This window comes from Monodelphis domestica, chromosome 8, assembly GCF_027887165.1.
Source record: "Monodelphis domestica isolate mMonDom1 chromosome 8, mMonDom1.pri, whole genome shotgun sequence".
In the NCBI taxonomy this organism is placed as follows: domain Eukaryota; kingdom Metazoa; phylum Chordata; class Mammalia; order Didelphimorphia; family Didelphidae; genus Monodelphis; species Monodelphis domestica.
Window position 1 is genome coordinate 199,795,173 of NC_077234.1, and position 21,467 is coordinate 199,816,639.

Sequence of the window (21,467 nt, forward strand, 5' to 3'; positions counted from 1 at the left end):
TAATTCTAATACAGTCCCTCTGTTATTTCCTATTTATTCATCAAATAACTTGTTTGTACATATTTGCTTTCTTGTTGTCTCTCCCATTTGGTTGTTAGCTTTTCAGAAGCAGGAACTGTCTTTTGCTTCATCCCCAGCAGTTAGTCCAGTGCCTGAAACATAGAAAGCACTTAATGTTTATTGGCTTTGTGACTACTCCATTTAAAAATCTTATGCTATAGGAAAGGAAAGCTGGTCCTGGTATAACCTAGATTTTAGCAGAGCAGATTTCAGGGGGTTTAGAGAAAGAATAAATGTGTCCCATAGGCTTAAATTCTATAGGTGAAGTCAACCCAGAAAGATAGGAAGCTCTTAAGAATGAAATTCTGAAGACACAAAGAAAAAGAACTCCATTTAAAGGGGAAAAGGAAAGTGATTTTAAAAAAACCCTGAAGAAAAATTAAGAAGCTTAGATTTTAAAAAGATATGAACAGACAGATACACCAGGAGTAACAGTAGAAGTAAAATAAGTAATTAAGGGTGAATATAAAAGCAATGTTTAGTCTTGTAAAAAAAGAATCTGCAGTTCTACTCTCAGAATGAGCTTGAGGCTGGTGAGGGATGTAAAGTGTTGTTTTTAAGGCTATATTGAAGGGGGTGGAAATACTTAAGAAAGGAATAATCTGAGGTAAATAAGATTATAATAATCAAGAATGGAAAGAAGATGGAATTCATTTCTTATTTTTGTTTTCTCTGCCAAAGAAGATGCTCTTTGACCTGGAAAAGAATGAGCAAAAATGGCTAGTACAGAGTTGATACTTAAGACAAGTATGAGGAAAATAGCAAGAGATCACCTAGCTTGGTCTTTGCATTCCCAGGATGTCATACAGCCAGCTCCTGCACATATCAGGTACCTGGCCCTCTTTCAGGTTCTTGCCTAGCCTTCTCTATAATTAATAGCCACATGTTTATAAGGCAATTAAATGGAATTAAGAATTCATTTTTTCATCAAACAGAGAAAAAGGTAACTGGCCAACATATAAACCAGACTTGAGCTTGATCATAATGTTCTAACCAATAGAGCTAATCGTTAAAGATCTCAGAAAATAGAGGAAGGTGAGTAGTAAGTTTCAAGTGGCAAATGCCAGAAGCTTCACAGAGAGATAGGCAGGGTAGTCTTTGTTGAATCTGAAAGGAATTAAGGGAAGGATTAGGGAAACCTGCAAGAATCCAAACACCAGAAGAAGAGGAGGAACCAAAGAAAGGATTGAGGAGAACGCTGAGAATACAACTGCTGTGACTAAATGCTAGGGCCAGAACTGGGAACAGAAATAAGTTAGAATCTATCTGCCGAAGCAAAAGACAAGGTTTAAAAATCATCATTAAAATAAAAGAAGTTCCAACTGTCAGGTTCTTAGACCTTGAGGAGGAAAGAAATGACCGATCAATGACTATAAAGTGCTTTCCAAACAGAGAGCTATATAAATGCCAAGTAAGAAAAGAAGAAAATTGATTTTAGTGGAGAGTAGGAGGACAATCTTTTGTAGAATCCTATTTTGTAGTTTGAAACTCAATATTTAAAACTGGATGCAGTAGACACTTAGAATATTGTATGAACTGTTTTGTTTTCCTTTATCTTGTTAGTAGTAGTTATTTCTGTTTACCCATAATTCACTAGACCCACATATAATGTATACTAATCAGACAGTATTCCAAAGGGTATTCTAAATCATTTTATGGGATAGGGACTGGATCTTTGATTTAATTCATATAGGCAACTCCCCAGATGAGGAAACTCCATCTGCTAGTGAAGGTCAGAATCTTCTCTGCCACTTAGAAACTCAGAGTTGTCTAGAGTACCATGCCCAGGGTCACACAGACAGGAATGGGACTCAAAGCCAAATTCTAAGAACTTAGCTGTCTATCCATTATATCATACTTTTAAAAATCCTTAGAATCCATCTTAGAATCATTACTATGTATTGGTTCCAAGGCAGAAGAGCAGTAAGGGCTAGGCAATAGGAGTTAAGTGACTTGCCCAGGGTCACCCTGATAGGACGGGGGCTGAGGCCAGATTTTGAACTTCCTCCTCCAGGCCTGATACTCTATCCACTGTGCTACCTACCTGTCTCTCAGTACTTTTGAATTTTAGCTAGGTTTATCTTGAGACTACTTGGAATCCAATCGAAAGAATTAAAAATAGTAAGCTTTAAAAAAAAATAAGGGTGTGTTGCTTTGGACTTATGAAAGGGTTGCTATAATTAAGTTGTTTAAATTATTTTTGAATGTGTACAGTAAAACAACCACGACCACCCACTCCTATACATTTTTCTGTGAAATGTGAGGGTATTATTCAGTTAGTCAATATGCATTTATTAAGTGCTTCTTATATGCCAGGCATTCTATTAAGCAATGGAGATGTAAAGTAAGACAAAAATGTCATTCCTGCACTCCAGGAGCTCACATTCTATTAGGAGGTAGGGGTTGGAGGTGGAGACAGTATGTAAAAAGTAAACAGATAAGACAGATACACTGTGAATAGAAGGTAATCTCAGAAGTAGGCATGGGGGGCACTGCAGGGAGAGTGCGAGAAAGAAGGAACCAGGAAAGGGCTTCAGATGGTGGAATTTGAGTTTAATTTTAAAAGTAGTCATAGAAGCCAGAAGGCAGAGATCAGTCAGTTATTAAGCACCAATTATGCACATATGTATGTATGTGTGTTGTGTTTGTATATACTATGTGTGTCTATAAAAACATCTATCTATCTATCTATCTATCTATCTATCTATCTATCTATCTATCTATCTATCTATCTATATTTATCTTGGGGGTAATGTTAGAGGAAAGGCATTGAGATTAAGGATGATAGCCAGGCAATACCTCTGGAGAATGGAGTGCCACATGCAGGGAACAAGAAGACCAAGATCATCGGGAGAAAAGTATAATATAAAAAGACAGGAAAGGTAGGAAAGAACTAGATTGTAAAAGGGCTTTAAATGTCAATCAAAGGATTTTGTATTTGATCCTTGAAGTAATAGGGAACTCCTTTGGTCCTTTTGAGTAAAGGGTAGGGTGGGGGAGACAATATGTCTTCAAATTTAGCATTTCCAATCTCCCCCAACACTCTCAAATACATATAAGATACGTGAATATCTGTATAGTAAATGAAGTGTAATTTCAGAAGGGAAGACACTAGCTGGAGGGGGGCCTGGGAAAGGAACTTCAGAAAGATTAACTCCTGTAAAAAGTGAGATTTGAGTTAAATCTTGAAAGGAGTTTGGGAAATACAAAGGACAGAGCATTCTAAGCCTGGTAGAAAGCTAATGCAGTCAGAGCATTGGCAAATGCTGTGCAGTGTCCAAGGGAAAGCAAGAAGACCAATGTGGTTGGATTATAGAGGCAGGAGGATGGATGTGAAGTGTAAGAAAGACCAGACAGGGGGAAGGTTATGAAGCATTTTAATTGGGATCTTGGAGTTAATAGGGAGCCACTGGAATTTATTGAGCATGGTCAGACTTATGCTTTGGAAAATTCAGGCTTGGTATGTCAACATGGGATCTAGAAACCCCAAACTTGTAGCCTAGTAAGACCTGACAAACCCCAAGTTTTAGGACTAGCTTGTAAGTTGGAGACCCCAAAGCTTGTACTTGTTCCTGTGAGAATCCACCCTGAAGGGAATTTCAGGCTAGCAGTTTCAGACTGAATAATGAACCCTGGGGTAAAGACAGTCCACTTCAGGTGGGGGCTAAGCCCAAGCCAAGTGACTCTTCTTATCTCCAGAAGCCTCTCCAAGTATATCACACCCTCCTTCCGGGGATCAAACTTGGGACCTTCAATTTATGAGACTGACATGCTGCCTATTGCACTAGAGTCACTCAGCTTGGGCTTAGCTTCTACCTAAAGTGGACTGTCTTTACCTTAGGGTCCATTATTCAGTCTGGAATTGATAGCCTGAAATTCCCTTCAGGGTGGATTCTCACAGGAACAAGTACAAGCTTTGGGGTCTCCAACTTACAAGCTAGTCCTAAAACTTGGGGTTTGTCAGATCTTACTAGGTTACAAGTTTGGGGTTTCTAGATTCCATGTTGACAGGTATAAGGAAATTTTTTTTTTAAACTAGAGTTGTCCCAAAGTGGAACGGGATGCCTCATGAGGTATTGGATTCTCTCATTGGAAACTTTCACCTGGAGACAGGATGACCACTTGTTAGGAATGTCACAGGGGAAGATTCTTATGCAAGTATGGATTAGACTGGATGACTTAATCCATGATTCTGTAAATCTGTGTTTAAGTGAAATGTAGCTGGAAGCAAATGCAAATCATGGGTTCCAATATATTTGAAAATATGCTTCATCTCTCTTCAAGTTTTTCTTATCCTTCACATCTTCTTGTTTCTTATTTTAGGTGCAACCTTAGAGGAGATTAATCAGCATTGGGAGTGGCTAGAACAAAACCTGCTGCATACATTGTCTGTATTTGATAATAAAGAAGATATTGCTAGTTTTGTTAAAGGGAAAATAAAGGTAGGTTTCTGTTTCTTAGTTTTACTTCTGTGGTTCCTTATTTCTATTGCTTCCTCTTTCCTAACCTGAATGTTACTGTGACATTTATGATCTGAACAGACAACATTCCTGAACCAGCATTTAATATAGTTTTCTCAAGTTACTGTGCTTTTAATATAATACGCAATGATCTGCTGACTCTCTATACCTGCAGAGATGAATAATCCAGTAAGATTGACTTTAAGTACTGAACTCAACATTATGCCATTTGGGGCCCCTTTCTTACCATTTATTTGGTATTCTATTCACACCTATTATTCCACCTTCTAAAAATCATATAAGATACAGGTTTCTTAAAAAAATAAATGGATTCCTTCAGTCACACTGATGTGAATTTAACTTCGGGCAGTAAAAGAGCTTCATGATTCTTCTCTACCTCCATTGAAAAAGAATTGTAGGATCTTAGGCTTGGAAGGGACTTAGAGGACATCTAGTCTACTCTCTCCCCATGTAAGAATCCCCTTTATAAGAATCCTAGCAAGTGATCACCCATTGTTTTAAACACTTCCAATGATGGAATTGTGAGTGTCTTGACTATTGTCAAACTAGGTTTTGAATTCACTGCATTAAAGACTTTGAGGAAAAAGGAAAAAAAAATCGTATTTTTTCTCTTCTTAGGACTATCCTATCCAGTTAAACATTTACATACATCAGTCTACAATTCTGCTTTGTTCACTTATAAGTGAAGCTCCTGATTTTTTTTTTTTGCTTTCAAGGAACAATTAATTGCCTTAATTTTGCAGCATACTCAAGAAACCTCTAGTTTCCTCAGAGATTGTTGTGAAATAATAAAATTTTCAAGAAAAAATTGTTTTTATTCATATAAATTTAATACATTTAATGTAACATTTATTTGACATAGGTATGGTTGGGGTAGGTGAGATATTCTTCTTTTCAATGGTTTAAAGATATTATTAATTCAAAAAGCTTGGCAGGCATCATTTAGTCATGTCCAATTCTAAGTGATCCCCTTTGGAGTTTTTTTTGGCAAAGATATTGGAGTGGTTTGCTACTTTCTTCTCCAGCTCATTTTATAGATGAGGAAACTAAGGCAAACAAGGTTAAATAACTTGTCCAGTGTCACATTGCTAAAAAGTGTCCAAGGGCTGATTTGAACTCAAGTCTTCCTTACCCCAGACTCATTGCTTTATCTGCTGTGCCATCTACCAACCATTGTTATAATTTTTTAGCCTCTGCGGTCCCCTTCTCTTATTTGAGAGGAAGAAGAAATTGTTTATGGTCGAAAGGGTCTTGGAAACACTCTGAAGTAAAAAGCCTGTATAGAAAGGCTACAAGAAACCTGCTGACTCTATAGTTTTTATAAGCCAGAGGTTAGAAAGCAAAGGACTCCACCCAATCTAAAGCCATTGGCTACAACTGCTGACCTGTACCTTGTGGAAAGAGAACAGTGATGTTTGTTTTCCTATTATTTCTTCTGCCAGAAGTCCTAGGGAATGAAGTATTTCCTATTCACACCCTGAACTTCCAACTGCCTTACAAAGCTTTAAAGAAAAAAGGGGAAAAAACCAACTCCCTTCCTTTGAGAGGTTCCTGGGTCCCAAACTATTTGAGTACCACACTTGGAGTCAGTCAGATCTAGGGATTCAAGTACTAAATCTGTCTCTCAATCACTGTCTGGCCTTGCCTAAATAATGTAGCTAGTTTCCCCATCTGCAAAATGGGCATGATCCTGATGCTGCCTACCTCCCTAGAAGCTGTGAGAATCAAATAAAATCATGACTATGAAGTACTCTGCAAAATACTCTATAAATGTAAGTTGTTGCTCTTAGAATTGATTCTCTGGTTCAAATTTATTTCTTTTACTGTTTTGTCATTTTTGTTGATGGTATTGTTTCTCATTGGGCTATCATAACTATTATATCTTGTGATTTGATTCCCAAGAGAACCAGAATTAATTTCATATGATTTCTTTGTAAAAGTAAGTATAAATTGTGTGACCCTGGGCAAGTCACTTCACCCCCATTGCCTAGCCCTTACTGCTCTTCTGCCTTGGTTCACACACAGTATTGGTTCTAAGACAGAAGAAGGTAAGGGTTTTTACAAATAAATAAATAAAAGTAATTATAATACCTAAAATTTATGAGGAGTCACAGTAGTTCAGGAAGACTCATCTTCCTGAGTTCAAATCTGACTTTACACAATTGCTAGCTATGTGCCCCTGGGCAAGTCACTAAACTTTCCTCATCTGTAAAATGAGCTGAGAAGGAAATGACAAACCACTCCAGTATCTCAGCCAAGAAAATTTCAAGTGGGATCATGAAGAGTCAGACATGACTCAACAGCAAAAGAAGCTTTCTGTGAGCTAGGTGTTTCCTACAGGGCTATCAATGATTATTCTTGGGAGTCTTAAGCAAATTTAGGATCTTTTTGCTTAGTTGCAAAGTGGGAATGAAGTTTCATCAGGTGTTGGAAATCTTGAGAAGTTGTTACTGTATTTTAATATTTTGAAACCTTTTCAAAATGGCACTTAAGGAATTATACTTAAAATTTGTGCATGAATTTGCCCTTTTGGTCTCTGGATCCCTTTAATTAGCTCCCAACAACACAACCCACCTCCCCATGTCTCTTCTCAAGTAGAATAGAATTTTTTTGTTCCCAACAGGCCCTGATCGCAGAAGAGACTCGTAGTAAATTAGCAGAACAAGAGGAAGAACCTGAGAAATTTCGAGAGGCATTGGTGAAATTTGAAGCCAGATTTAACTTTCCTGAAGCTGAGAAGTTGATAACTTATTATTCTTGCTGTTGTTGGAAGGGTCGGGTCCCTCGTCAGGGTTGGCTGTATTTGAGCATTAACCACCTCTGTTTTTACTCTTTCTTCTTGGGCAAAGAACGTAAGTAATCAGTATATTTAAAGAGTAATAGTAAATCATATCGGTCATTACTGTCTACTATGAGCAAGACACTGTGTGATACTGGATAGAGTAATGAATAAGTCAGTGGATTCTGTGCCTTTTGGAAATGTATAGTCTAGTTGTAGGGCTAAGACTTAGAAATTTATTTAAATATTATAGTTTAAGACAGCAATAGGAGAGATGCCACAAGGCAGTATGTAATTAACTGTTAAATGAGTTATATGGACATTTATTTAATTATATTAATCTAAGGCATGATCCTAGAGAATTAGATGTTTTTTTGCAGCCCTAAAAATTATTTCTCTGGGAGCAAGTTTGGTTAGGGATATGCAAGTCATTTTGACTACAGTATTATTTTAAAAAATAATACTAGAACTGATGTTAGAGTAAATAAAACGAATTCTGTTTATCCAGTATTCTTTACTCATTAACATAAATAACAAAGTTCCCAATCCTAGCCCTACTCTTTGGAAGAGTTACTGGATAAGCAGTTTTCCTCCAGAAAGGGAATTATTTTACTCTGGTTCATCTTAGGTTCCATTAAGTGTACAGCTTTTACAGAGGATGGATGACATCAGTAGTATATTTCTCTTCCTTTCATTCCCCCTTAAAGCCTCTTCTGTGGCCACCATGCACTTTCAGATGGTAAAATTCAAGAAGTAAAAATGATGCCATAATGGAACTCAGTATTTGTTGAAATAATTAAATTTTCAAAGTTAATCTATTTTGAGGAAGAGACAGGTTGGTGTATAGTGGATGGGAAACAAGATCATCCATAATTAAACAGTTGTTACCTTCCCCACTTCCACTACTCCCTTTTCCCAACTTCATTATTTCTAACTCCCTATTTGTGCCTCCCTATTTTAGACTATCTAATCTGCTTTAATTTTTTTCTTAGTATCACCTTCATACCATTGCCCTCACTTAGAATGTTCTGTGAAATTTGAAAATTGCTATTTCATGATTAATTGTGTTAACTACAATTGTAATTTATTGAAAATACAAATATAATTGCATTATATTATTATGTTATGAATATATTGTATTAATTGAATGAGAATTGTATACCAAATCAGAATCAATATTTGTAAATTGGTTTCAGACTTATTAGATAGACTTTCTTAGATTCAGATTAGCTTCTATTAGTCAAATTTGTAATAATACATATATATTTATGTATACATATATCTATATACATATTTATGTCTTGGAATTTCATCCTATACAGTTTGTCACTGTTCCCTGTAAGTATGATTCTTCTAGCTACCCAGGTGATAATAACAATTTTTAAGAGTTACCAATGACCTCTTTTCTTATAGGGATACATATAATTTTAACTTATTGGGTCCCTTAAGAAAAAAGTTTTTTTTGTTTTGTTTTGTTTTTCTCCCCCCCTTTCTTAATTACCTTTTGATGATTCTCTTGGGTTCTGTGTTTGGGCATCACATTTTCTGTTCAGGTCTGATCTTTTCTTTACAAATCATAGAAATAATAATTTCATTGAAGAAAATGACAATGATGAGACATCCTTTTAAAATCTATGGGATGTAGCCAAAGCAGTGCTCAGGGGGAAATTCATATCCTTGAGTTCATATATTAACAAATTAGGGAGGGCAGAGGTCAATGAATTGGGCATGCAAATTAAAAAACTAGAAAGTGAACAAATTAAAAACCCTCAGATGAAGACTAAATTAGAGATCCTAAAACTCAAAGGAGAAATTAATAAAATTGAAAGTCAAAGAACTATTGATTTAATAACTAAGACTAGAAGCTGGTACTTTGAAAAAACAAATAAAATAGACAAAGTATTGGCCAATCTAATTAAAAAAAGGAAAGAAGAAAACCAAGTTGACAGTATCCAAGATGAAAAGGGAGACCTCACCTCTAACGAAGAGGAAATTAAGGCAATCATTAAAAATTATTATGTCCAGTTATATGGCAACAAATATGGCAATCGAGGTGATATGGATGAATATTTACAAAAATATAATTTGTCTGAATAACAGAGGAAGAAACAGAATACCTAAACAACCCCATATCAGAAAAAGAAGTTTAACAAGCCATCAAAGAACTCCCTAAGAAAAAATCCCCAGGACTAGATGGATTCACAAATGAATTCTATCAAACATTCAAAGAACTAATCCCAATATTATACAAACTATTTGACAGAATAATCAAAGAAGTAGTTCTACCAAATTCCTTTTATGACACAAATATGGTACTGATTCTACTGCCAGTCAGGTCAAAAACAGAGAAAGAAAACTACAGACTAATCTCCTTAATGAACATAGATGCAAAAATCTTAAATAGGATGCTAGCAAAAAGACTCCAGCAAGTGATCATGAGTGTTATTCATTATGACCAGGTAGGATTTATACCAGGAATGCATGGATGATTCAATATTAGGAAAACCATTCACATAATTGACCATATTAACAAACAAGCTGACAAAAATCACATGATTATCTCAATAGATGCAGAAAAAGCCTTTGACAAAATACAATACTCATTCCTATTGAAAACACTAGAAAGCATAGGAATAGAATGGCCTTTCCTAAAAATAAAAAACAGTATCTATCTAAAACCATCAGCCAACATCATCTGCAATGGGGATAAACTAGATGCATTCCCAATAAGATCAGGAGTGAAACAAGGATGCCCATTATCACCTCTATTATTTAACATTGTACTAGAAACACTAGCAGTAGCAATTAGAAAAGAAAAAGAAATTGAAGGTATTAAAACAGGCAATGAGGAGACCAGGCTATCACTCTTTGCAGATGATATGATGGTCTACTTAAAGAACCCCAGAGAATCAACTGAAAAGCTAGTTAAAATAATCAACAACTTTAACAAAGTCACAGGATACAAAGTAAACCCACATAAGTCATCAGCATTTCTATATATTTCCAACCCATCTCCACAGCAAGAATTAGAAAGAGAAATACCATTTAAACTCACCCTAGACAATATAAAATGCTTAGGGATCTATCTGACAAGACAAACACAGGAACTATATGAACACAACTACAAAACACTCTCCACACAATGAAAACTAGATGCTCATGAGTAGGACGAGCTAATGACAATCCTACCCAAATTAATTTACTTATTTAGTGCCATACCCATTGAACTACCAAAAAACTTTTTTACAGAATTAGAAAAAACTGTAACAAAGCTCATTTGGAAGAATAAAAGATCAAGGATATCCAGGGAAATCATTACAAACAAAAATGCGAAGGAAGGTGGCCTTGCAGTCCCAGATCTCAAACTATACTATAAAGCAGTGGTCATCAAAACAATATGATACTAGCTAAGAGAAAGGAGGATCAGTGGAATAGAATTGGGGTAAATGACCTCAGCAAAACAGTCTATAATAAGTCCAAAGATCCCAGCTTTGGGGACCAAAATCCACTAGTTGATAAAAACTGCTGGGAAAATTGGAAGCCAATGTGGGAGAAATTAGGTTTGGATCAACACCTCACACCCTACACCACGATAAACTCAGAAGGGGTGAATGACTTGAATATAAAAAGGAAACTATAAGCAAATTAGGTGAAAACAGAATAGTATAAATGTCAGATCTTTGTTAAAGGAAAGACTTTAAAACCAAGCAAGAGCTAGAAAAAGTTGGGACATTAATGCATTGATGGTGGAGTTGTGTATTAATCCAACCATTCTGGAGGGCAATTTGAAACTATGCCCAAAGTGTGCTAAAAGACTGTCTGCCCTTTGATCCAGTCATAGCACTGCTGGGTTTGTACCCCAAAGAGATAATAGGGAAAAAGACTTGTACAAGAATATTCATAGCTGCTCTCCTTGTGGTGGCAAAAAATTGGAAAATGAGGGATACCCTTCAATTGGGGAATGTCTGAATAAATTGTGGTATCTGTTGGTGATGGAAAACTATTGTGCTCAAAGGAATAATGACCTGGAGGAATTACATGTGAACTAGAACAAACTCCAGGAATTGATGCAGAGCAAAAGTAGTAGAACCAGGAGAACATTGTACACAAAGACTGATACACTGTGGTACAATCGAATGTAATGGACTGCTCCATTAGTGGCAATGCAGTGATCCTGAACAACTGGGAGGGATTTAGGAGAAAGAACACTATCCACATTCAGAGGAAAAACTGTAGGAGCAGAAACACAGAAGAAAAACACCTGCTTAATTACATGTATCGAGGGGGATATGACTGGGGATATAGACTCTAAATGAACATCTTAATGAAAACACCAATAACATGGAAATAGGTTCTGATCAAGGACACAAATAATACCTAGTGAAATTGTGCGTTAGCTACAAGAAGGATGGGGGGATGGAAGAGAGGGAAAGAATATGATTCTTGTAACCAAGGAATAATATTCTAAATTGACTAAATGAAATTTAAAAAATAAATAAACTGACTGGAGAAAGAGAATCAAATGAGGTGATTCATGGAAACCATAAAGTCTGGCTGTCATCTTCATCCCAGATGATTTTTTTTAAACTCTTTTATATCCAATCACAGCATTTATCATAGTGCCTTGCACAGTTTTCAGTCCTTGGTTTTGGTTATTTTAATTGGCCCTAATTAATGTTGATTGAATTTTTTTCAATAATTTTTGCATTTTGAAAAAAGATTATTTTTCTTTAATTATACATTAATTTATGTAATAAGGCAAATTTTGTTGTTCAGTTGTTTTCAATCATATCTAAATTTTTGTGACCCCATTTGGGGTTTTTGTGGCAGAGATATTAGAGTGGTTTGACATTTCCTTCTCCTTCATTTTACAGATGAGGAAACTGAGGGAAACAAGAATTAAGTAACTTATTCAGAGTCATATAGCTACTAAAAGTCTGAGGCTGGATTTGAACTATGAAAGACTCCTCTTTCTGACTTCAGACCTAGCACTCTATCCATTATGCTACTTAGCTGCCCAAATAAGGCAAATATATATATATATACACAAAATATATTATGTGATTATAGTATATAAACACAATATATTGAATATGATATATGTTATAACCACAGGCTATCTTATAATCATATTATAATATAATATGTTCTTATATGTAATTATTATACATACATAAAGATAAAATTATCTAAACTTTCTAGAATTTAAAATATCATTGTTAGGCTAATGACCATAAAGAAATAAACATAAAGTAGTTTGATCTAATACACACACACACACACACACACACACACACACACACACACACCAATTTGCAAACTTTAAAGTGCTATATAAATGCTAGTTGTTTTTAATTCTTTATTGCCCTTATCTTTGTTTTACAGATGAAGAAATTATCCTAGAGAGGTTGTTACTTTTCCAAGGTTCAGTAGCTTTTTAAGTGATTGAACTACAATTTAAACATAGGATTTCTAATCTAAATCCATTATAGCATGCTGTACAATGGATAGATGCATATAATAGATAAATGTAAATTTATTACATAATTGAAAAATTATAGAACCAGATGCCTGATTCTATTTAAATGGTATAATTCCATTAAAAAAAATAGCTGGTCCTGGTTCTTACTTCCTGTTGTTTCAGAAATGGCCTGACCTGATTAGTTTTAGTAAAAGGAAGGGTCTGGTGTCTTACTAGTGTTTTTTAATTCATCCACATTTTTATATTCTTGTTTATACTGAGCTTGCCTTCCTTTTCCTGTTCCTTTCCTGAATCTGGGTTAGTCTTGAATTGAGTTCTATCAACAATCGAGTTTATAGTTTAGGAGTGTGCACATGTCCTTCAGGATCTACTTAAATGCCACCTTGACCATCAAGTCTTCTTTGATCCTGGGAATTCCTTTTGTAAACCTTACATAAATAGTGGCTACTTTACAGTATCCACTATTAAAGGTAGAGAGATAGATATAAATCTGTGTGTGTCTTTGTATACACACACACACACATATACATCTATCTATCTATCTATCTATCTATCTATCTGTCTATCTATTCTAATAGAATACTTTGAGGATTTGCTAAGAGTTTTAGATGCAAACAATCCCATATAGTAGCTATTATTATTATCCCCATTTGCTTGTACCTATCCCCCCAAATTAGGCAAATTACTTTTCTGAATCTCAACGTTCTTATCTGTAGGATGGAAATGATATTACATCTGAAGAAAGCCCTTTGTAATGTCATCATTATTTGCACTGAAATACTATTGCTATTATTATACCATAGGGTCCTTGAGGACAAGGTTTACATTTTATTTAATCTTTGATATTCAGAGACAGTTCATTTGTTTTTCAATTGTCTCATTCTTTTTGACACCATTGGAGGTTTTCTTGGGAAAGGTATTAGAATAATTTGCCATCTTCTTCTCTAGCTCATTTTATAGATGAGGAAACTGAGGCAAACAGGGTTAAGCGACTTGCCTTGAATCACACAGCAAGTTAAATGTCTGAGGTTAGATTTGAACTCAAATCTTTCTGATTCCAGGCTTCCGAAGAGAGGCTTCTTTCTCTCCAGAGAGACTATAAGCCTTCCTGCCAGCTACATCTATGAATATAGATATAGAAATAATTAGCTAGCTCATAGGATCATAGGTTTAGAGCTTAACCCTTTCATTTTACCAAAGAGGAATCTGAGGTTTGATGACTTGTCCAGAGTCTGAGACAGGATCTGAACCCAGTTCTTCCTGATTCCAAGCCCAGTGTAATCTCTACAACACCATGATTAGTCAGGACCAGAAATATCTAAGGATATTTACACATCCTTGATGCTTATGGAAATGACTATTAAGCTTGTAATAGCTAACATTTATATATTGCTTTAAAGTTTGCAAAGCTAAATATATTATTTAATATATTTCCAATATACACATATATGTATATATATGACGTGGGTGTATATGGGTGTGCATATGCACACATATGCACTCATATATAATCTCATTAGATACATATGTATGTCGAAGTTTAGATAGCATAGACCCACGGTTGAGATCCTTCTCTGCATCTCAAATTGGGCAAGTCATTCATTATATTGGGTTTTAGTTTCCTGATCTGTAACATGAGAGATTTGGACTAGGGGGAAACTAAAGTCCTTTCTAGCTCTAACATCCTGCGAAGCTCACTCTTTTTTCCCTCTCCAATTCTTATAGGCCTGAAAACAGGTATACTTGTTTATATTATTAAAAATATTATTATTCAAATAATTTATTTGATTAAATTTATGATTACAAATCTTTATTTTATTTAATTTATTATTTTAAATGTGTTGTTTTATATTACATACCAAATTTATTATGAAAAATAATGAAAACACTCATTGGGTTATCTATTTTGTTTTAAAAGAGAAAATAGCCTTTGCTAAAGGTTCCTGTTCAGAAATCTACTACCTTTTTTCCATGCTATTATAAGACTTGAGGAACTGAGCCATTTTCTCATTCCTGCTAATAATGACTGCTGATTGTTCAGTTTTCTTTCATTTTTGTTAGGTTACAAAGAACTCAGGTTGCATTTTATGCTTTCCTTACCACAACTTGTTGATGAAGATTTGTGTAACTATGGCCCCAAGAATTTAATTAACTTGTTCAGGATTACCTAGCTAGTTATCATTTTACCTGGGACTCCTTCCCAGGTTTTCTGACTTAAAAGTCCAGCATGATTTCCATTATGTAGAAATTGCCTCTCTGTAACTAACATTGATTGATAGGTTTATATATATATATATATATATATATATATATATATATATATATATTTTATATATATATGTATTTATAAAGCTGGATTTGGAGTTTGAGAACATGATTTTAAATCTTGACTCTGCCACTGGCTTGTGTGCCTCTAACAATTATTTCACTTTTCTGCATCTCATTTTTCTCCTCTATAAAATTGTGGAGATAGATGGTGCCCCCAACCCTCCTTTAGGTCTCTTCCAGTTCTGATTTTCTGATACTTCAATCATTTGTTTTCTCCTCAACATTAATTGGGAGAATACATAATTTGTATCCATAAAGGACAGTACAAACAGTAGGTTTTTTCTTTTAACAAAAGAGTTGCATAAAAGCTCTATTTGTAAGTTCACTGTTAGAACACTGTTCTTTGACACAACCTAAATGTTTGTCCTATTTGGAAAAACTTTGCCTGTGAATAATCTTTTAACTTAAAATGCTTCCCTTTCATAGCTTTTTTCCTTTTTTTTACATTAGATGAATGCTGCCCTTGAATCCAGAATTTTGCAGTTGGTGGTTTAAAAAAAATATTGACTGACGATTCTTGTGGTTCTAAATATTCAGAAATTTTACACAGGATGATTGTTAACAGTATGCTTCAGAATGATCTTCTTTATGCTTGCATTTATTAACCACTGTACTGGATAAATCCTGTGACTTTAGAAAATGGTACCAAAGAGAAAACTCTTCTTTGCACACAACACTCCCATTTATTCCCCATGCCTGAGATTTTCTCCCTTCCAAACTTGGATTCTACAAATCTCAGGCTTCCTTTATGACTCAACTCAAAGAAGGGAAGAAAAAATTTAGTTTAATAAAAATTCAAGTACCAAAATTCAATACTCCAGGAGGATTTTCCTGGTCTCCATTCTGTACCCATCTCCCCCCCCCCCCAACTATTAGTGCCATTTCCTATAAAATTTCCTTCTTTTCCCTTTCTTTTCTTTTCTTTTTTTAAACTGTTACCATTTCTCTTAGTATCAATTCTCATACAAAACAGCAAGAGGTAGGCAATTGGTGTTAGGTGACTTGCCCAGGGTTACAAAGTCAGAAAGTGGCTGAACCTGGATTTGAAACCAGGTCCTTAACTCCAGGTCTGATCTTCTGTCCTCTGTGCTTTCTATTTCTTGCTATTTATAGATCTACTTTCTATTTATCTTGCATATTCTGACTTAAATATGTCATAACCCCAATTAGAATATAAGCTTCTTGAAGACAGGAGCTGTTTTTGCCTTTTCTTTGCATCCATAGTGTGTAGCACATTGCCTGGCTTACAGTCAATGTTTAATAAATGCTTGTTGGTTGATTGAAAATCAATTTCATCTTGATATACAAGTGCTGAGCAGTCTTGTTCTTTTTAAAAAATACCCTAAAATGATATTTGGAGATCTGCATTTTTAAAAAACCAAAAAACCCCAAGTCTGATGTTTTATAACACATCTATAGCTTTGACTTGTAAAGGAACATTCTAAGATAAAGATGCCCATTTTGCTCTCTTCTCTTGCAGTCAAACTCATTGTCCCCTGGGTTGATGTTCAGAAGCTAGAAAGGACATGCAATGTCTTCATGACGGACACCATCCGCATTACCACGCAGAATAAAGAGCGTGATTTTTCCATGTTTCTTAACCTTGACGAGGTATTTAAGATAATGGAACAACTAGCAGATGTGACACTCCGAAGGCTCCTAGATAATGAGATATTTGAACTGGATCCAGACTTGCAGGAGCCAACCCAGATTACCAAGAGGTAAAGGCTTCACTTGCTTTAATTAATCCAGGTCTTAAAAAGGGAGGCTTGAGGAATACATCTTGTTGGCATAATCTAAATGTAAATGTTTCTATGCTTGTGATCCAGATAGCTCCATTCCTAGAAAATGACTGAAATTAGGGGCAGGTTAGGCGACTTATTTGATAGAAAGCCAGGTCTGGAGATGGGAAGTCCTGGGTTCAAATCTGGCCTCAGACACTCCCTACCTGGGCAAATAACTTAACCCTCATTACCTAGCCCTTACTGCTCTTCTGTCTTAGGATCAATACTTAGTAGCTCTGCTAAGATAGAAGGTAAGGGTTAAAAAAAGTGATTGAAATTTCAGACATGCCTTTAATTTATGCTGTGTTGTTTCCTTTATATTTTCATACTTTTCATTTATTTCTCTTAAAACCCTTACTTTCTGTCTTAGTAACAACTCTAAGACAGAAGGGCAAGGCCTAGGCAAACACAGTTAAGTGACTTGAACCCAGGACCTCCTTTCTCTAGAGGCCTGACTTTCAAACCACTGAGCTACTCAGCTGCCCCCCCCCCATATTTTTTAAAAGAGTATTGCTATAGTCTTGTGAATGGACCCTAGTTAGTTTTCTGTTCTCTCTGAGAAACTGGATGTGGTTCAGAAAAATCTTTATTTTCAGAATTATTTTGTTGAAAAAACTTTAGTTGGGCTGATATCTCTTCATTTTGGGGCCAGCTGAGCCTCTCTCACAGCCCTGTAGTTCACCACTAATAAAAATTATCATTCTTTATTCATGCCCTGAGCACATATAGTTTAAGGCATAATAATCAGGATGATAATGAATTAAATTAAATTAAACTTCATAACCTGCTTATCCTTTTAAGGAAATCAAGTTTAAATTTCTGGTTTAAAGTTCAATCCAGAGTTTGAACTTGAGTGTGGTTTCTGACTGTGGTTTATTGCAGACAGCTGGGGAGTTGCAAGGCTATTTCTTGATCATAATTTGAAAATATGTTTAATCTGCTATTTGGGCTATGTAGTTTTTTTTTAAGTTACAGAATTATCCACAGTTTGAGTGCCAGTAATTTTAGGAAGTTCCTTATTCCAGTTTCCTCTTTTTAAAATTTTAGTGACTTTTCTTGAAAATAAAAAGAGCCAAATGACATAACTTTTTTGCATTTGCTTGGTAGCCAGTACATAGAATCTTATGATTTTAGAGTTCACCTACATAGTATAATAGTAGTGTGTCTGACTTTAAAATAAAGTATATTTAAGCCACCTTATGACAAGGGACACCAGTTCTGAGCCTAAAGCTCATAAGAACTATAGCAAGACCAAGAAATATTAATATTTTACACATATCACAGATAATCACATAATCACAGATATTGGGGGTTCAGTTCTAGACCACCACAATAAAGCAAATCACATGAATTTTTCAGATTCCTTGTATATATAAAAGTTATGTTTACACTCTATTGTAGTGTTTTAATTGTAAGATATTGAATCTATAAAATCTATCTGTTAGGTAAAAAAAATGCTTTATTGTTAAAAAAAAATACTGTCAACTGAGCCTTTCAACAAGTCTTAATCTTTTTGCTGGTGGAGGGTCTTGACTTTTTTTTTTTACCCTAGGAAGTGTCTGTGGCCAGATTTGAAGCCTGGTCCTCCCATCTCTGGACCTGGCTTTCAATCAATCCATTGAGCCACCCCGCTGTCCCTCATGCCTTAGTTTTGATGGTTGTTGACTGATCAGGGCGGTGGCTGCTGAAGATTGGGGTGACTGAGGCAATTTCTTAAAATAAGACAGTAATGAAGTTTGCTGCATCAATTGTTTTTTCCTTTCACTTGAACACTTAGAGACCAGTGTAAGGTTTGTTAACTGGCCTGTTGATTTTGTTTGCCATCTCATACAAGTGTAACACCCCAAACAATTAAAAAGTAACATCAAAGATCATTGGTCATACATCATCAGAACAGATATAATCATAATCTAAAGGTCTGAAATATTGTGAGAAGAATCACCAAAATGTGACCCAGAGACTCGATGGGAGCTTGTGCTTTTGGAACAATGGTGCACCGATAGACTTGTTTTTAATGTTGGGCTCCACCAACCTTCAATTTGTAAACAAAAATAAAAACAAACATCAAACTATCTGCAAAGTGCCATAAAGCAGGGTGCAATAAAGTGAGGAATGTTTGTGACACCTTGGCTATCCTCTCATCTCTCAGGTTTTCACCATTGCTCTGGGAGATAGGGAAAGCCAGAAATGCTCCTAACAGATGGGAGAAATAAGACACAGAGAAGTTATGACCTGCCTCCAGCAATACATTTGATTAGTCCTGCACCAGAACATGAATTCAGGTGCTTTAACTTCCAGCCCATTGCTCTTTCTTCTTAATTATGAAGCCTGGCTTTTCTACTATGCCTCATTTTATTTAATTTTATTATTTTTAAAACCCTTACCTTCTGTCTTAGAATCAATACTAAATATCAGTTCCAAGGCAGAAAAGCAGTTAGGGCTAGGCAATTGGAGTTAAATGACTTACCCAGGATCACACAGCTAGCAAGTGTCTGAAGCCAGATTTATCCCATCTTTTGATCTGGTTCTGTATCCACTTTGCCACCTAGCTGCCCCACTATGGACTCATTTTAAAGGGAACTTGTTTTCCAAGGAGCTCAGTCATCTAATATGGCAAGCATCCTCCTCTTTCATGGTTTCTTCAGGTATCTCAGCATGACCTTAGTAGCTGGGATTCCTGAACCCACCTTCTCTTGAAACTAAACAGTCAGATGGAGCTTGTCACTTTTATCCTTGTCACTGTGTATCAATCTATTTTTAATAGTGTGGGTGAAGTGGAAATATTTTCCTGGCATATTAACCACCAAGTCGAACATTGTCAAAATGAGGTTAGAGAAGACTTGAGAAAAAAATTTTGCTAGATTCTAAGGGCAGGTCACCATAGTTAAGAGAGTCAAATCTGGCAAATCATCCTTTCAGCTTATGCATTTGGAGCAAATATTTATTTCTCTGGCACTATTTAGAAATAATAAAATAAAAACATTTGCCAAAAGATTATTTGTATATCTGTAAGATAAACTTTAGTTTCCAGTTTAGCAGTAGAAAGAGGGACAATAACACCTCACCCACCCCAAACTCAGCTGTCCAAAAGACAACCTTCAATGCAGCCAAGAACCAAGAAGTACACAGAAAAGGTCTTTGAAAGCCCAAATCCACATACTTGTTGGTTGCTGACTTACAAAGACATCGCTGTATAATAAGAATATCCTGTGATACTTGATAAAATAATAAGTTACATTTACGTAATACTTTGACTTTTATGGTCAAAACTTATAAGAACTGGGAAAACTGAAAACTACTTCTTCACTTTTTATTTAATGTTCATTGACTAGTCAATAAGTCAACAAGTATTTATTAATTACTTTCCATGTACCAGACTCTGTGCTAATCTCTGGATCTAAAAAGAAAGGTAAAAACAGTCCTTGCCTTCAGGGAGCAAGACTTGACTCCAGAAAATCCAGAGGAGCAAGAAATAAGGGCAGAGGATGGGGAGAAATAGTATAATTAGGAAGCAATGGTAGAAGTGCCACCTATAATTGCTGGAAATTTGCATGAAACATCTCTTATAAAGAGCATATTTGACAAAACAAGGGAAGAAATGCATTCTTCCTAGGAACCCCCCCCAACATATTTCCAAGTCATTTCCTCTAAAAATAAAAGGTCATCTTACTCCATTCTTATGTTTAATTTTAAAAATGCTGGTCTATCTACTTATATATACATAAATGGAGATATGGAGGCAGGACTTGGTCCCTGATGTCCCTGGCTTCAAAGTGGGCTCTTTCACTCCTGCACGAGGCCCCTCATTAAATTCTTGTTCATTCAGTGATTGTTCTCAGCTTTTGATAGTAGTAGAATGGATACTCAGGAGATGAGGGTAAAAACTTTTCCCCCCCTTTGGGAATGAGAGATTCCTACATGTCTTTTTATAGTTTAGTTCCTACTATATTATAGGTGCTCCAGATATGTTGATTTCTGAGACTGCTTGGGAGATGTGAAGTTAATGTAATTTATATTCTATTACCTTCGTCTACAGCTGCTTTACTAAGTTCTATAAGCACACACTTGGGAACGTGTAAATCTGAAGTTTATTCTGCCCAGCCCGTGGCCTGCTGCATGATCGTATGTGTGTGCATGTGTGTGTGTGTGCATGCGTGTGTGTGTATACAAGCTGCTGACTAGGAACTTCATTCTTCTATTTCCTTAAAGCACTTTGGGGAGTAATAGAGGAAAGACGTTTTATGTAAACATAAGTTTAAGAAACAAAATGTGCAGGGTGTTTTCTCTTCAGACTTGGACTTTAAGGGAAAGCCATATAAATAGCATTTCTACTTTTATCCCAAATTATTAAAGCCCAGCAGGTTTATCTGTCTTCAGATGTTAGTAAATATCTTTGAAAAATTATTCTCTGTAACTTTTTACCCACAGAAACCTCACAGGCAGACACATTCTTAACTAACAGAACAACTACAAGTCTCTGGACCTTCTTAATGAGATGAAACCAACAGCAGAATTAGTTTTCTGCTTTGTCTCTATAAACATTTTTAGTCCAA

The 21,467-nt window shown here is 35.6% G+C and overlaps 1 protein-coding gene across 2 annotated transcripts in view; it reads left to right on the forward strand.

The window, feature by feature from the left end:
• TBC1D8 (TBC1 domain family member 8) overlaps nt 1-21,467 on the forward strand; it is a 139,421-nt gene that overhangs the window by 80,369 nt on the left and 37,585 nt on the right. For both annotated transcript variants that reach the window (XM_007501140.3, XM_001369738.4), the window contains exons 3-5: nt 4,384-4,502; nt 7,165-7,393; nt 16,611-16,851. In XM_007501140.3, coding sequence (XP_007501202.2) covers nt 4,384-4,502; nt 7,165-7,393; nt 16,611-16,851 — 589 coding nt within the window. The remainder of the gene's footprint in view (nt 1-4,383; nt 4,503-7,164; nt 7,394-16,610; nt 16,852-21,467) is intronic.